A 17,836-nucleotide genomic window follows, 5' to 3' on the forward strand; every position below is an offset into this window, starting at 1 on the left:
AGGCAAGTCCCCCTGTAAATGAAGAGCAATTCTCTTGGGTCTGAACCTGGAAATTAAAGCAGTGTCTCAGCTACCTTGGGAAAGTTGACCAAATCCTGCATGCACCCATGCTTCGAAAAGTACCTAGCCCAGAGGGAAGTAAATGGGGAAATAAAAATGTTGGCAGACCAAACCTTAAGGCCCCAAATACATACTATACCCACTGTTCCTTAGTTAATTTTATAGAATTAGCCACTGGCTATGATTTGGTATGCATGGACTCATGGGGAACCAGTGATATCAGGGTTAATCTCCTGGGACTGGCATGTGATTCAAGATACATGCAGCCATCCCCATCAAACCCTGAGTACATGGCCTTAACACTAACTTTAGAAGAATCTTCTTTAAAATCCTGCTGTTTGTTTATTTTCTGAAGCTCCCATGGACACACATTTTAAACCCCATTATTGTACATCCTGAAGCTCCCAAGAGGAAAAACAAATCCTCTATCCCCTTCCTAAAACTCCCAGGGACCCATCCAAAATATTGGTAGCTGAGAGGAAGAGACAATCAAAACCAGAAGGAAGCTCCCTGCGGCTGCCAGCCTGGCCTGGTCCAGCCTACTTTCCACCAACCTAAGTCCCTAGCTGACCTAGTGCATGTTCTGGGCAGACATTCCTCACACAGAAGAAGCCACCCCTGGGATTACTATCTTTGCCTCCAACCAGGCACTAATGTTTCTGGAAAAGTACACACCACACACCACACACACACACACACACACACACACACACACACACACACACACACACACACACACACACACCCTACCCCATCCCAGAAAAGACTGTCTCTGCTTTCTAACTGTGTGTTGACATCTCCTGCTGGTCCTTGGATGTTCTTCCCTGACCCACATGTCAATCCTTAGCTTCCCTGCCACTACTGTTATATTCAGACAGAATGTTCTGAGGTGCCTTGTACAACAGCAGCAGGTCTCGGTACACACAGCTGAGAACAGCCGCCCCCACAATCCTCTCTTCTCATTGGCTACATGGGCCAATTATTAGTACAATGGGCCAATTCTCATCCTGTGGAGCTGGCTCTTTGGGGAAAATCTGTAGGCTGGGGAACTGGCCTAGATTTTAAATGAAACAGCATTAAGTGGTCAATTAGCATTGCCTAATTTCTATTGGGTGACCTTGGAGGGGTAGATTCTATAAAGAACATATCAAAGACATGAACTGTTATGAACCCCTTTTCTGTAGATATATGTAAAGGAGGCTGAGAGCTATTCAGAATGAATGAGAAAAATAAGGACTCACCACATTGCCAAAGATTGAGCGACCTTTGCCACTAGGTCATAAAGGAACCCTTATAGGTTCCTAAGGTTTAGAATTAAAAGACACATCAGGACCATCTACAGATGAGGAAATTGAGGCCCAGGGAGTTTTGGTGATTTTCCCAAGCTCACACAGAACTTGAGTGTGTGTATGCTTCTTCAGTGAAAGACAGAAAGATACCAGTGACTTCTGACTACAAAGAATAATGTTGTACCTTACACAGCTCCCTTTCAATCCTAGCTGCCCACTCCAGTGGGGTGCTGCCACCCTAGACTTCAAAGAAATTTGCAAAATAATTAGAAGACTGCTTTGTTCCACTCTGTCCTTGAGTGATTCTGATCTGATCTGATTCCCAGTGAGTGGCACCTAGACCCCAGCTTTGGGCCTGATCCTGATTCGAATTCTTCCTAATTCTAGCTTTGATAGCCTGAACAATGAATTAAATTCCTGATCCAATCCTGGCCTCTCTGCCTAGTCTTCATGAATGTTCCCAACCTACTTCCTCCTCATATACCTGGCTCCTTCCTTATCATCATTTCTTCCACTATTTTTTTTTTACCTAGTTGCTTGCCTTCTGTTGGATCCTATGCCTGGGTTGCCTTCTAGCTTAGTAGAACTGGAATTAGACCTAAACTTTCTTTCCAGTTCTGGCATCCTCTAGTCTAACAATGGATTCTTCTGTTTCATTCATGGCCATTCACCTGTCCCCAGATCTGGGCCATCCGCTAGTGGTGGCTTGGAACACTACCTCATCTGGACCACCAGTGCTTAAGGAATCATTCATTGGGTCATAAGATTTAGAGCTGGACAGAATTTTAGAAATGAGATAATCCAACCATCTCATTTACAGAAGAAGAGACTAGTAAGTAACAAATCCAGGATTCAAATTCATGTCCTCTGACTCCAAACCCAGTGCCCTCTCCATTGCTGTAATACATGACCTTCATTGGCAGCTCAGGGCCATCATCATGGGTACCTTCGATTGGTTGGACCTCTTTGAATATCTGTTTCACAATCACCAGGGGAAAAAATAGAGACTATCTTTTGGATTTGTCACAAACATGCAACTCATTTACCATCTTTTAAGACTATCACCCAGTTTCTGTGTTTTCAGCCAGAAGAACCACTTACTTACATGTAGCTCCTGATTGTCCACTGTATGAATTAGCCAGACACTTTTTTCCTACTGACATCAATTCTAATAACACTTGCTTCGGAAGACAAGCAGGAAGAAGCAAGATGAAGGAAGACTATACAGATCTAACCCATGGGCTTACTTTTGTTGACAGTTATGGGAGAAGATGAATCAAATCTCAATTCAGCTGAAGAAGTAGTTGTTGAGTACTGACAATATGCCTGTGCTCAGTGCGATAAGACTTATCAAAGACACCCATTCTTTACCCTTTAGGAGTTTGTGGCCCCATTTTGGAAGGAATATTAGAGAAGCTGAACCCTAACTGAACAGAAATCACCTCTACAACATTCCCAATAAGAACATACCAAGCTTCTGCTTGAAGATCTCCAGTGCTGGAGAGCTCACTACCTCCCAAGCTAGCACGTTTTACTTATGAACAGCTATACTCGTTAGGAAGGTTTTCTTTCTGTTGAACTAAAATCTACCTCCTCAATAATCTCCACATTGATCTGAGTTCTACCCTCCAGGGCCAAGCAAAATACATCTAATTCCTCCTTTATGTGACAACCTTTGAAATACTTCGAGAGAGCTATCTCTGAGTCCCCTTTTACCCACCTGCTTTTCTCTTCTCCAGATGTTAACATCTCCAGTTTTTTTTCAATAGCTGCTGATGTGATATGGTTTCAAGTCTTCACTGCCCTCATGGATTTTCTCTGGACCTCTTACATCTTGTCAATGTCCCTCCCAAAATGTGCCATTCTAGACCTCAAGACAGAACTTTGGATTGGTTCTGATGAGAGCCAAGTGCACTGGGACTCTCCCTCCCTTATTCTGAACCACTCCGTTCTGTGAGTGCAATCTAAGAGCATTATTGGCTTTTTGGCAGCCATATTATCCTGCTGATTCTTTTCTAGAACCTTCCAGACCTTATGAAGGAAGCAGCAAGAGGACACAAGAATAGCATACAAGGGGTTAAAAAAGAACAGACGGAGGGGGGCCTCATCACTATGGCAACTAACCCAAGGGTTCTGAAAGATTGGGCTTATGTTTCTCTTCACCTGTCACTCTTCTCCATACTATACCTCTCTTCCCCCAGTAGGAGACAAGTTGTGACATTTTCACGCCCACTAACAAGCTGCTTGGCTTGGGGGAGGGGGGAACAGGACTATAGGCTTAGATAGTTCTCCTAAGCTAGGGATGACTAAACAAAGGGGGTCCCAGAATGAAGAGATAAGAACCACCACCAACAGCTCTACTCCAAGGCATAACCAAAAAGCCTTGTAAAAGACATAACAGCAGTTTCAAAGCTTAGCTGGAAGTTAGCTATATGGGATGTGTACACCCAACACATGCATATGCCCCCACGCATATGTGCATGGTATAATAGAACAGGAAAAGAGAGAGACGCAAGCTACAACTCTAGAAAAAAAGAGTAACTTCTGAGTGTTTATAGGATACACAAAAGCAGTTGCAGTTAGAGGAGGGAAAGGGGGTGGGGGGGACTTCCACATCTCACACAGCTGAAGAAAGCAGGAGGGACCACATCAAGCCCCACTGGAGAGGACAGCCACATTCAGCCCAGACAGATAGGAAAGTGGCTAACACCTACCACTTCTTGAAAGGAGGTTAAATTGCAGAGGGCACATCCACGTTCCTAATATGCAAGGGGAATGGGTCCACAGATGAAAAAGACACATACCATATAAGTCTACAACCTCATTTCCACACAAAAATCAATAACCAAAGACAGTAAATTATAATTCCTCAGAAGCCAGCATGCCTAATCCCCAGGCACTCATGTTTTCTAGAGGTTGACAGCCAGAAGATGGTGTGTCTGCTCTTTTTCCATACCTAACATCCTCCTACAAGAGATGTACACCCAACCTGTAGGAGTAGAATGATGCCTATTTGGTTGTACTGGCATAGATGGCAGCAGGACACTGGTGCCCTTTGATCCCAGTTGACCTGCCCTGTAGCTTATTCTGGTTTTCATTATCCTAGGTCTATCTGGGAGGCTAGGAGTGGGATTCCTGGCACTGAGTGGGGAATGGTGTCACCATGCCTTCTAAAGATACATTGCACTGTTGGCTGGACCTATATGGTGCCCACTTCCCTTTCCAGCTATGGTACCTATGATCCTCTCATCAGATGTGTGATTCCCTCTCCTCCATACTCAGACCGACTTCTCCAGCAGTGGGGGGAAACAGCCCCATTGTTATCTGAGAAAAGTTATGTGCAGGAGCTAACATAGCTGCCACCTCTAAGTGTGAGGCCCCTCCTGCCTTCAGCTGTGAACGGTACAATCCTACTATCATCTCCAAGCACTGCTGTATCCAGCTCCGAAGGATGTGGTCCTCCAGGCACAACACCCATATACGCTCACTGCCAACTGCAGGAGAAGATGATCTTGTTGCCTTCCCAGATATGTATAAAATATGATCTTCATCATGTTCTCCAGGATTGCAGGTGACCATACTTTCATTTCCAGATATGTGGGAAGTGGCTGCTCTGACTCTTCCAGGGTATGGGGCACATGGCCTCCTCACTTCCATCTGGCCTGGGGACTGCCCCTGTCTCATTCAAGTAGGCCAGTAAGGGACATTAATTGAGCTGTGTAGGAACCTTCCACAGAAGCCATAGAGAAGATGACAAAGAAATTGAAAGGAACAAGTCTCTGACCTTTAAGAAATAACAATCTATCCGGGCATGACCCTCCACAGTCCAGAATACAGACAAAATTGCTCCCCCCCCCCCGCCTCTGCCCCAGTTGGGAAGGATGGAGCCATAAAGGGCAACTTCAAAAAGGGAAGACCAACTTGGATGAAATTTCCTTATGTGACTACAGCCTGTCAGCATGAAGGAAAGTAACCCTGGATATCATGCAGCTGGCGCACCTGCTACCTACCATCTTCCAGGCATCCCGGAACCTAAATTGTGAGCATCGAAAGTCAAGGACTCCATTCCTTAAAAAACTTACAAAAACAGCTGCTCCCACAATGCTTCTGCCCACTCCCAGTGACATTACTCCAATACTAGGAAAAGACCACATGGAGACGTGACAACTTTGAATGACAAAGTAAATGAAATGGTCCAACTTCTGCTCTCACTGTCTTAATCTCAGCCAGACTCAGCATAATTGTGGAGTTGGCAAAATTTGTCTTTGGCACGCCTTTCCAGGTGCCTCTCCTGCTCCCTGGCACCTACTCCCTGCTTTGGTGCCTGCTTTGTATCCTCCTCCCACAAGCCCTTGTTCATTTGCAGTTTGCTTTCAACTAATCCCCAGTAAGGTGTTAGCTGATAAGGGCTTGAGATATTCAATGGATCCCAAGAATTGGAAAGGACCAAGAGCATTCTGCCTAGTTCCCTGCATGATCCATGAATCTGCTCTACAATATTCCCAACATGCGGCTATTCAGCCTCTGCATGAACCAACTACCTCCATGGTCACTCAAAATAACAAGAATTTTAACAGAGGAGACTGAGAGCCAAAAGACTTTGAGATCTAAAGGAATGAATTTCTAATGATGTCGTATCAGGCGCAAATATACACAATGGGGGGTAGATATCTGCTAGGATTGTAGATTAAGGACCAAAAGGAACCTCAAAGATTACATATTACAACCTTTTCATTTTACAGATGAGGAAACTGAGTCTTAGAAAGATTAAGTGACTTCCTCGAGGTTACATTGGCAGAGTGGCAGAGACAATTGGAAGCCAGGTCATGTGATTGCCAATCCCACATGCACTTGTGTCTTTCCAATTATAAGATATAGGTGACTGGCCCAGGATTCATTTTGACATACTTTCTTTGTTTTGCAAAGGAAGCACCATTATATTAGAGCGGGAGAAACACTGTCCTTTGACTAATCATTAATGTGTCTTTTTCAAAAGCCAGACCCTGGCCTGCCAAGCATAGCTCATGTTCAGCTCCATCTGATTTAGCAATTATAAGAAAGTCACTCAGGAGTATACACTTGGTACCAAAGCAGGCTCTGGATCTAAATCTTCCCACTTGACTAGAAAAGTATAGATTCTGGGGAGCCATTTTTGGCTGTTATCAGTCATAGTACTGAGTCCTGCTGAACTCTGGACAATGCACCCAGTCCAACAAAGGCAGGAGTCACTAGCTGATTAAATTCATCACTTCTACATAATGGGGACCTAACTTGTAGGTGTCAGGGAGAAAACAGAGAGAAGTAAGTTTCATAACTGAATCCATAGTATATAATACAACCCATCCAATAACACAAGAAGTATTTTGGTTTGGGTTTATTTGCTTTGTTTTGTTTTGTTTCTTAATGCCCAACCAACCCAGAAACTCAATGCCCACAAGCTAACAAATCTAGGGATATGTTTGTGCAAGTGATGTGTGCATTTTGCTTGGCTTCTCTGAGACAAATTATGTCTAAGGTGATCCCTGGGGAAATGTTATAATTAGGGTCATTTTGTTATTGTTTTTGCTGTTAAGCTAAGCACAATAGGTTAATCTTCACATGGGGAGGGAGAGATTTATTTTGTCAAAATTTGAGTTATCTGTCACTGATAGCCTGAATTGTTTTCGTTGATTTGGCCTGTCCCATCATGGCTCCTATTTTTGAGGTATTTTCCTTTTCTCCCAATGAGGCCTGACCCTATGCTGTGTATCTCTCAAGCCAGTCCCCTGTAGCACCTTCCCTGTGGCTCAGCAAAGACACCTTTAAACACCACAGTGCAGGAATGATCCATGACCTATGGGAACAACCACTCATACCTGCTGAATTTTTACCCAGTGCTGTGTCCCAAAGGCAAGAGTTGAGCTGGGCAACATTTGCCCTTTTGCCCTGCAGACTGATTCTTGAAGACTGTCTTTAGTCTCTTACGATACAGATCTCAAAAGCCCAGCATTTGGGTCTGCCCCCCCCTCAAGCTTTTCAGCTAGCATATTAAGTACAAAAATGACTCCAATTAAACCTAATTAATAGGATTTAATAGAGCAATTTCTCTATTTCAATGCTATTTTGCTATTTAAAGCCCTTTTTTGAAAACTGAGCCGCCAAAAGCTAAGTTAAAATGTATGCATGCATCAATTGGTCTCTATTTCATGAACAATCCCTGTCTTAGAAAAAAATGAGATCAAACAATGTCTGGGGAAAGTTGATTCCAAGGACCAGTTCTCAGGCTAATACTGAGAGAAACAAACGTAGAGCCGGACCGATGTGTTGCTGAGCAACAGACGGTGCGGGGGATCCAATCTGGGAGGAAAGGGAACAGCATTCCCAAAGAAGAATTGGGGGGAGGGACCAGCAATGGCTGAAGTCCATTGCCACTGAGATGAGGGAAGTCGTTTCCATCCATAATTGAGAATAGATATTTGGGGCCTAGGGACAAATCCAAACCTTGAATCTAAGCAGGAATCCCTCATGTACATATGCAGGAGGTCATTAATGTTTCAACATACATGATGCTTTAGAACCATGGTGTGTGTTAAAGGAGGGTGGGGGTAGGAGGGAGGTGGGGGTAAAGTGCCTGTGTGTGTTTATATCTATATATATGTGTGTGTATATTACAAGGTTTTTCAGTAGCCCTTTGGTTCACTTTTTTTCTTTCTCTCCCTGGTTCCTTCTTCCTTTCTTCTTTTAGGATAAGACAAGTGCTCTGAGCCTCAGCAATGTGGCCGGGGTGTTCTACATCCTGATCGGAGGCCTCGGGCTAGCCATGCTGGTTGCCTTAATCGAGTTTTGCTACAAGTCTCGTAGCGAATCCAAGCGGATGAAGGTGGCATTCCTTTTGCAAGCCTAGTCTTACCCCTTCTCTAGTTCCCAGATTCCCAGGGGAGCCTTCAAGAATGGAAATTGCTTTTATTAGAAAGATGATAGGAACATAATAAGAAAGGAAAATTGGGGAAGGGAATAAGCATTTATCAATCTCCTACTATTTGCCAGACACTATGCTAAGCACTTTACAGATGATATCTCATTTGTTTTCATTAATAGTCCGTGAAGGTGGTAATAGCTTACATTTCTATAGTGCTTGCTACAAGCATGGGTGTGCTGGTTCAACAACCGGCTTGGGTGGGGGGAATTGTAGGCCCAACACATTTTTAATTTTAATCTGCACTGTTAACATTTCCTCCATTGCTTTCTTAAGTCTAGACAATCAACTAAACCATAAATCAAGCCCTGATTTGCACTATTTGTCAATTTGCAGGGCATAAATGCTCTCACAAGCCAGTTTGAGCTGATTCCAATATACCCCTGGTGATTAGGTTTAGAAAGACAAGGTGTTTTCCACACAACAGCCTTGAGTCACTCTTATTCTCACCGCCCCCCCCCCTCACCCATTTGCCTGATGAGGAAACTACAGCTCAGGAAAATTGTATCAGAACCTCCAGGTCAAATGATTCCAAGTTTGGGGATTTTCTGGATCCATCAAGATAGATAAAGAAGGGGGGAAGCTAGGTGGTACAATGGATAGAACACCGACCCTGGAGTCAGGAGTACCTGAGTTCAAATCTGGCCTGTGACCCTGGGCAAGTAACTTAACCCCAATTGCCTCACTAAAAAAAAAAAAAAAGAAAGAAAGAAAAAAAAAGATAGAAAAAGAAAGCCACTGATGGAAAAGATAGAAGATGTCAATTAGTCAATCCACAAGTACCACACTGGTCCAAATCTAAAGAGCATGGCAGAGTGATCAGATACATCCTTTCTCTGTGAGACCTTTGGAAAGGTCATCTAACTTCTCATGCTTCCTGCAATTCTCGAATACTATCGAGTCCTTCTGTCATAGAAAGACCCATGGAAATGGTGCTAGAGGACTTAGACTCAAACCCAAGATCTTTTACTTTTAACAAATACTAAGGTATAGACCTTGGGAAAATCACTTAACCTCTACTGTATCCTCATCTGTAAAATGAAGAGGGGTGGGGGAGAGTAGACTACATGATCTCAGAGGTTCTTTCTAGTAAGTCTCTGGCCCTAAGAGTTGTCCATATGCATTGATGAAGGGATTTTCCACACTAGGAGAATCAAAGTCCAGTGATATCTCCTTAAGAAGGAAATATATATTATATATGTATGTACACATACACACACATATATATACACATACATATATACATATATGTATGTGTATGTATGTATATATATATATGTTGTTTTTCAGTTGTGTCCAATTCTTCATCATCCCATTTGGAATTTTCTTGACAAAGATATTGGAATGGTTTTCCATTTCCTTCTTCAGCTCATTTTCTAGATGAGGAAACTGAGGCAAACAGGGTTAAATGACTTGCTCAGGGTCACATAGTGCCTGAGGCCAGATTTAAGCTCAGGTCTTCCTGATTCCAGATTCAGCACTCTAGGTACTATGTCAACTCACCACACACACACACACACACACACACACACACACACACACACACACACACACACATACATGCACCAATACAGATATACATACATACACACATATGTGTATATACATAATATTGGTTTAGATATCTCAATCAAAAATCAAATGTAGCACACAATTGGGGTTTTTTTCCAGTGTATACCTAGACTTTTTTTCATCATAAAATAAATTTTAGGGGTGTACCCTCTTTTCAAGGGCAGACTATTCTGACCATCATGGTAACTATACACTAAAAATAACACTGATTATAGGCTGGAGTTCTGGGAATTTCACTGAAACCAAAGGAAAATCTTTCACTAGCAAAGTCAGCAAGATTTGGAGAAGAGAATTAACTGTGCAATTAATCACCATCATCATACCCATTCCTATCATAGGGTTTAGAGCTGGAAGGTAAATTGGAAATCCTCTAGTTCAATCTCCTCCTTGTACAGATGAACACACTGATGCTCAGATGGTTAAATAATCACCACCACAACAAAATAACAGCTAACATCCATAGAGAGATCTGGGACTTGCAAAATGCTTTGTTCCAGAGGTAGTAAGTAGGAGAATAAAGATCTGACCCCCTGCCTTCTAAACTCTAAATCTCCACTCCCTTGCAAGTTCAAGTCATATCCCCCTTCTGCTCAAAGAAAACCACTGCTTCAATCATCCCTCTGCTACCACCACCACCCACTGTCTACCCAATAAGGTTAGACCCTTTAATTCTGGCATGGGCAACTGGGTGGCCCAATGCATACAGTGTTGGGCCTGGAGTCAGGAAGACTCATCGTCATGAGTTCAAATCTGGCCTCAGACACTTACCAGCTGTGTGACCCTGGGCAAGTCACTTATACCTGCTGGCCTCAGATTCCTCATCTAAAAAATGAGTTGGAGAAGGGAATGGAAACCACTCCAGTATCTTTACCAAGAAAACCCCTAATGGGGTCATGAAGTCAGACAGGACTGAACAGCAACAAAAAAGTCTAGCAAGGAAGATCCTCCAGGATCCAGCACCACCCTACCTTTCCAGTCTTATCTGTTTCTATTCCCCATATCAGCCAGCCCAACTATTTACCACACCCCTCACTAGAGTTAAGCTCTCCCATCCCTCTTCTCTTGCTCCGGTTGTTCCCTAGGCTGATTGTCCTCCTCAGCTCTGCCTACTGAAATCCTATTTATGCCATTTGGGTCACAAAGCCCTTTTTCCTGTGTTACCTCACTCAATCTTCCTAAGAACAACAGTGGCAGATATTATTATCTCCATAATACAGATGTAGAAACTTGCTGAAAGCCACCAAGGCATTTACCCATTACTACATAGCCAGTAAATGAGTAGTAAAGCTCAGACTAGAATAGAACCTTCCATTTGTATAGAACTTTAGGAAAAGCAAAGCCTTGAAGGCAGCTAGGTGGTACAGTGGATAGACCACTGACCCCAGAGTTAAGGAAGACCTGGGTTCAAATCTGGTCTCAGACACTTACTAGTTGTGTGACTCTGAACAGGTGCACTTAACCTCTGTGTGCCTCAGTTTCTTCATCTGTAAAATGGAGATAACGATAGCCCCAAGGTTGTAAAGATCTAATGAGATTATATTTGTAAAGTGCTATAGAAATTCTAGATCTTATTCAGTTCAGCAAATATTTGTTAAGGGGCACTATATTCAAGGCACTGGAGATACAAAGATGCATATGAAATAGTCACGGCCTTCAAGGCCTGTGCCTTTTGGAGGGAAGCAATTAAAAAGGACTGGACCTTTAATTTCATCACTATAGGGGAAATCCTCTGTCAATCCAGGTAGGCATCTTCTCTACAACTTACAGTCTAAGAACATTGCTTAGAAGCCTAGAACACCAATGTGTGTCAGGCCTGGGACTTGAACCCAGGATTCCTGGCTCTAAAGCCAGCTCTCGATCCACTACCCCTCATTGTTTCTCAAAGATCATGTAATACAGGTAAATATAAAGTAATCTGAGAAGGGAGTCAACTAAAAAGTGCATGCAAGGTGAGAGTGGGAGGGGGGGGGTATGAAGAGGCTTCTAATAGGGGGGTGGGTGAGCTGCACCTTTAAGAAAGTTCTGGATTTTAAGAGGCAGAGGATATGGAGGGAGCCCATTCTAGATATGAGACATGGAGATAGTAACTGGAATGCTGAGTTTGGGTAGGTTAGTTTGGCTAGCAAATAAAGTAGAGTGGAGTTATATGGAATAAATCTGGAAAGAAAGGTGAGAACCAGATTGTAGAGGGTTTTAAATGCCAGGGTGAGAAGTTTTTTAGATTTTATTCTAGAAAGAAGTCTCATTTGGGTCGCATAATAATGATATGAAGTTTTCAGGGCAAGTTATTATTATTCACTCCCATTTGACAGGTGAGGAAACGGAAGGTAGTAGAGAGGAAGTGACTTGCCTAAGGTCACACACATCTTGTTAAATGGTGGAGCTGGAGTTAGACCCAAGGTCTTTCCATAAGAGTGTTTCCCCCAGGTTAAAACATAGCCCTTTTGCACAGTTCAAGACTTGGAATGTAAAAGTTGGAAAGAATCTTAGAGGTCTTCTTTTTCAACCTCCTTATTTTAGAGATGAGAAAAGTGAAACCCACAATTCAGATTTGCCTGAAGTCAACAATAAATTAATAGCAGAACTGGGACTCAAATCTAGATCTCATGACTCCCAAAGTCCTGTATTTTTTTCAAGCCTTCCTCTTCCAAAAATTGTAAGTAAAGGCTTAAAAGGTTTCTATTTGAAGTAATTGTAATACTTCTCTTACAGTAAGATTTCTATCCAGAAAAACTTTAGAGGTCAATTAGGCCATCCCCCTCATTTTACAGATGAGGAAACTAAAGTTTAAAGAGATTAAATGATTGTCCAAGGTCATACAGCTAATGAGGGACAGTCAGGCTTTAAATCCATGTTCTCTGATGACAAAGTTTATGCTTTTTCCATTATTCAACATAGCCCCTCCTTTTGGACCCAGTAACTTGATGCCTTCAGTCTCTTTCATTCCATTGGTCAACCATGATTTCTATCTAATATATAATTTCATAGATTTAGAGCTAGCAGTGACCTCAGAAGTCATCTAGTCGAACCTCTCTCACTTTAGAAAAGAAACTAAAATCATAGAGGTTAAGTGACTTGCCTAGGGTCACATATAAGAGGTAATAGAGAAAACTAGACTCTGGGTCCTCTGATTCTAAACACAACCTCTCACTCTTCAACATTGCTTCTCCACATGCCTAAGCTCTTAATATAGTTTTTAATAGCTGAGCCTACCTAAAAGAAAGGGCAGCTAGGTGGCACAGTGGAGAGAGTGCTGGGCCTAGAGTCAGGAAGACTCCTCGTTCTGAGTTCAAATCCAGCCTCAGACACTAGCTGGGTAACCCTGGGCAAGTCACTTAACTCTGTTTGCCTCAGTTTCCTTATCTGTAAAATGAGCTGGAGAAGGAAATGGCAAACCATGCCAGTATCTTTCCCAATAAAATCTCAAATGGGGTCATGAAAAGTCAGACAATTACCTAAAAGAAGGCACTTCTACTGTCTTTATCAATATGGCCCTTGATTTTCTCTTATTCAGAGATGATAAACTGCACCCCCAACCCCAGCCAGGCTTTAGAGTTTTGAAGTTGGTCATTCCCCTTATTATTCTGCATCTCACCATCTCTAAAGGCAATTATCTGCTTTCAGAAGCAGGAGGGCTTGCCTCACGTGATAGTCCAAAGAGATCATGACAGGGATTTGTACAGATAACTTTGATACCTGATTCTTTCTTTACCTTCTTATCTCCAAGTCATTCTTAAGGACTGCTGGTGAGGCATTTTGCCTCAAATCCCTGTGCTCAGGACCAGACCCTCCCCTCGGTTCAGAAAGAGTCCCTCTATGTAATCAATGCCAGCCCCTTTTTTCCTACCCTTCTGTCATGTCACAAGGCTCTCAGTCCAGTTTCAGCTGCAACTTCCTCTTCTCAGAACAGCAGGGGGATAAAACAGAATCTCCATTAAAGTCATATAACAATCAGATTTGAGGGAGACTTTGGATGGTGTAGTAGCAGATCCATCCTATGTGATGTCAAAGGACCTGGGTTCAAGCCTGGGCTCTACCACTTACTAGCTTTAATAGCATGGGTCCCACAGCTGCCTCATAAAGATACCAAATGTCTCCTTCCCTCCTAGTCTGGGAGGCAGCATGGGACAGTGAAAAGAATACATAGGGACTCAGGAGTTCTGATTAAATCCTACCTATAGCACTTAGAACCTGTGTAACGTTACACAAGATCCCTCTAGGATCCCTCAGTTTCCTCATTTGTAAAGTGAGAGGGTTGGACTACATGACCATAAGGTCTCTTCCAACTCTAAGTCTGTGTTTCTATGGATGAAATGATAATACTATTATAATACTAAAATAGTTAATATTCATGAAGTGCTGTAAGATTTGCAAAACACTATACATATGAGGACAGCTAGGTGGTGTAGTGGATAAAGCACCAGCTCTGGATTCAGGAGGACCTGAGTTCAAATCTGGCCTCAGACACTTGAACACTAGCTGTGTGACCCTGGGCAAGTCACTTAACCCCCATTGCCCTGCCAAAAAAAAAAAACAAGAACAAAAACAAAAAACAACCCAACACTATACATACATTATCTCATTTGAGCTTCCTAACAACCCTATGAGCTAGGTGCTGCTATTCACCTCCATTTTACAGATGAGGAAACTGAATGTCCATAAGGTTAAGTGATCACAGGATCACAGATTAAGTCTGAAGCAGCATTAAAATTCCGGTCTCAGACTCCAAATCTAAAACTATTCACTACACACTAAAATTCAACAAATATTTAATGAGCACTTACCATGTTTAAGGAAGTGGGATATAACAAGAAGAGATATGACTTGGAGTTGGGACAACTTCAGTCAATCAAATGTTTATTAAATGTCTACTATGTGCCAGGCTCTGTGCAAAGCAGAAGATACAAAAAGAGGCAAAAGATAGTTCCTCCCTTCAAGGAACTTACAATCTAATTGGAGAGACAACATGCAAAGAGATATATACAAAGCAAGGTATATACAGGATATTTAGGAAATATCTTAAAAAGGGAAAGCACTGGAATTAAGAGGGGTTTAGAAAGGCTTCCTGTAGAAGGTAGGCTTTTAATTGGGATTGAAAGGAAGCCAGGGAGGTCAGTAGTGAGAGTGGAAGAGGGAGAGCATTCCAAGTGTGGGGGACAGCCAAAGAAAATGCTGGGAGCTGAGAGATAGAGTCTTTTTCTGTGGAAGAGCCACAAGGTCAGTGTCACTGGATAGAAGACTTCATCTGAGGGAATAAGAAGACTGGAAAGGCAGGAGAGGGCTAGGTTATGAAGTGCTTGGAATGCCAGACAGAGCATTTTCACTTTCTCCTAGAGGCAATAGGAAGCCACTGGAGTTTATTGAGTGGGGGCAGGGCAGGGGAGGGGTAACATGATCAGACCTGCTTTTTTTAGGAAAATAACTTTAATTATCACTAGCCTCAGAGTACTCCCCTAGAAACTGAGGGGGTTGGACTAAACAGCCTCGAAGTTCCCTCCTAGCCTAGAAATCACTGGCCTTGGGGATGAGATTATTTTTAAAGATTTTAGATTCCCCAGTCTTTGGGACCCCCCACCCCCCAATTGGAGAAGGAGTGACCAGAAGGGAATGCAGGGTTGTCATTAGATTGGAAAGACATCCAGCATCTTTGTCGTTTGCCACTCAGCTCCCAAAAGCAATGAACCCCTAGCCTCCCCCAAACCACCATGCCTACCCAGGAGAGCTGCTGCCCTTTCATAATTAAGCACAGCAGTGTTAATGGGCTATGTATTTAAGCCAAAGCAGTTGCAATCTGGCACACTTGCTCCCTGGAAGTTAATGAGCAACTGGGAGAGGTGGTAGCCCCTGAGGAAGAACATTAGCCGCAGGTAGTCACGAAGTTCCTTTGACAAGGCTCCCTGATGAGGTCATTAATGAGGTTGTACCCTACCATTGGGCCACCCATCCCCCCTCTCTTGTCGAAAGGCTTCCAAGCTGCATTCAACCTCTGCTGACCTTTTTCTAAAAGAAGAGCAGGCGGGGGGTTGGAATGAAGTCCAGTAGTCACACTAGCATCAGACATAAGGGGAGAGAGGGCTTGGGGTTGGAGTAGAGGCCAAAAGCAGCCGACCTATAGTCAGATGGTGTGAATTCCAGACGGGATGCTACCACTTATGAACTGTGACACCTTGGGCAAGTCATTTAGTTTTCCTCATTTGTAAAATACTTTACATCTGTAACATGAATATGAGTTATGAATAGTAACTTGTCAGTGGGTGGAATTCTAAACCACCATGTGTTGTTTATACGTATCAGTTCCCCAAGACTACAGAGCATACCACCAGACTGTCATTTATCATAGGCCTTCCCCACACTCTGCTGGCAGAGGACCTGGGTTTAAATCCTGCTTCTTATTTACCATCTGTGTAACCTTAGAGAAATCACATCTCTGAGCCTCAGTTTTCCATTCTGTAAAATGATGCAGTTAGACTATATAAACCAGAGAGCCCTTCCAGCCCTAAAATTATGCTCTTAAGTACCCTCCTTCCCTTTCATATCTTCAAACCCCTTTATCTCCTGCAAATAGGTCCACTCATAGCATAAAAGGATATAATAGAAAAGACACTGAACTGAAATTCAAGGGAATTAGATTCAAGGCCAGCCTGTGCCACTCTGTGTGTTACTTTCCTTATAAAGTCACTGGGAGGACCAAATGATGTGACCTACACATAATAGGTTCTCCATAAACAAGTATTCTCACAAGTGCTTAACAAACGAGGCAAATCATTTAACCTCTCTGAGCCTCAGTTTCCCCATCTGTCAAAACCAATATGGTAATCACTGCCCTGCTCACAGAGATAACAAGACTGAAAGTGTTCTATATCTAGAAAGTGCTATTGAAATTGACTTCAGTATAAGTTTGGGGATTTGTTTGAGTTTTTTGGTCCAAATATGTGATTTAATCAGAGTAAGAGATTCCTGGTGTGGGAACTCCCTTCAATGACTCAGCTCACCAGCTCATCTCCATCTTATAATCTTAATGAGCTGCCTGGAATAGTGAGAATTGATGTGACTTATCTATGGTCTCACATTTAATATATATCAGAGAAAGATTTTGGACCTGTCCAAAGCCATCTATATACTGTGTTAAAACTATCTCTCAGTATGAGGTATAAGAAAAACTTATCCCATAGCAGATGGAGATGATCTGTTGTAACTGAAGGAGATTAGATTTGGAGTAAAAGGATCCCAGTTCTAGTCCCAGCTCTCCCACTTTATGGTTGAATAACCTTAGGTAAACCATTTAACTAATCTCAGAGTTGGTCAATGAATCTGCACACGGGAAAGAATAGCAAAAGGAACATAGAGATTTTTATGAGAAAAACATTGAGTTAACCTTAAAGTTCTAGAAAAATATCAACCATTTTTTTCTTTATCTGTAGGGAAATAAGAGTATGTTTGTTACACTATGAAGAATTTGGGTTAGCATCAAACAAGAATAGAAATTGCTGCTAATCACTGGAATTCAATTCAACAAGCATTTCTTAAATGCCAACAATAGACAAGGCTTTGTATGATGCACTGGTGATACAAAAAGAGCTAGGAGACAATTCCTGCTTTTTAAAAGAAGCTTATCATCTAACCAAGATAGGGAAGGGAGAGATATACAAAGAGTTGGAGAATAAGAGAGAATGGGTTAAGTGCAGAGGTCCAAGGAAAGTGTCTTCAGAAATCTAAGGAAGATGGGAACATTTCCACCCAGAACAGTCAGGGAATACTTTGTGGAGTTAATGAGGTATAGTAAAATGACCTGGAGTTAAGGAGAACTTAGGTTCAAATCCGAGCTGCCATTTTATCACTGTATCGTTTAACTTCTCTAAACTCCAGCTTCTTCATCTGTAGAATAGGCATGATGGTGCCTTGCTTCACCAGGATTGTTCAGAAGAAATCACTTGGTAAACCTTAGAGCACTTCAGATGTA

The 17,836-nt window shown here is 42.5% G+C and overlaps 1 protein-coding gene across 2 annotated transcripts in view; it reads left to right on the top strand.

Annotated features, from left to right (window-relative positions):
* Positions 1–17,836, top strand: part of GRIA1 (glutamate ionotropic receptor AMPA type subunit 1) — a 351,797-nt gene that overhangs the window by 328,375 nt on the left and 5,586 nt on the right. For both annotated transcript variants that reach the window (XM_043985355.1, XM_043985354.1), the window contains exon 15: positions 8,074–8,208. In XM_043985355.1, the coding sequence (XP_043841290.1) occupies positions 8,074–8,208 (135 nt within the window). The remainder of the gene's footprint in view (positions 1–8,073; positions 8,209–17,836) is intronic.

This window comes from Dromiciops gliroides, chromosome 2, assembly GCF_019393635.1.
Source record: "Dromiciops gliroides isolate mDroGli1 chromosome 2, mDroGli1.pri, whole genome shotgun sequence".
NCBI classification, from domain to species: domain Eukaryota; kingdom Metazoa; phylum Chordata; class Mammalia; order Microbiotheria; family Microbiotheriidae; genus Dromiciops; species Dromiciops gliroides.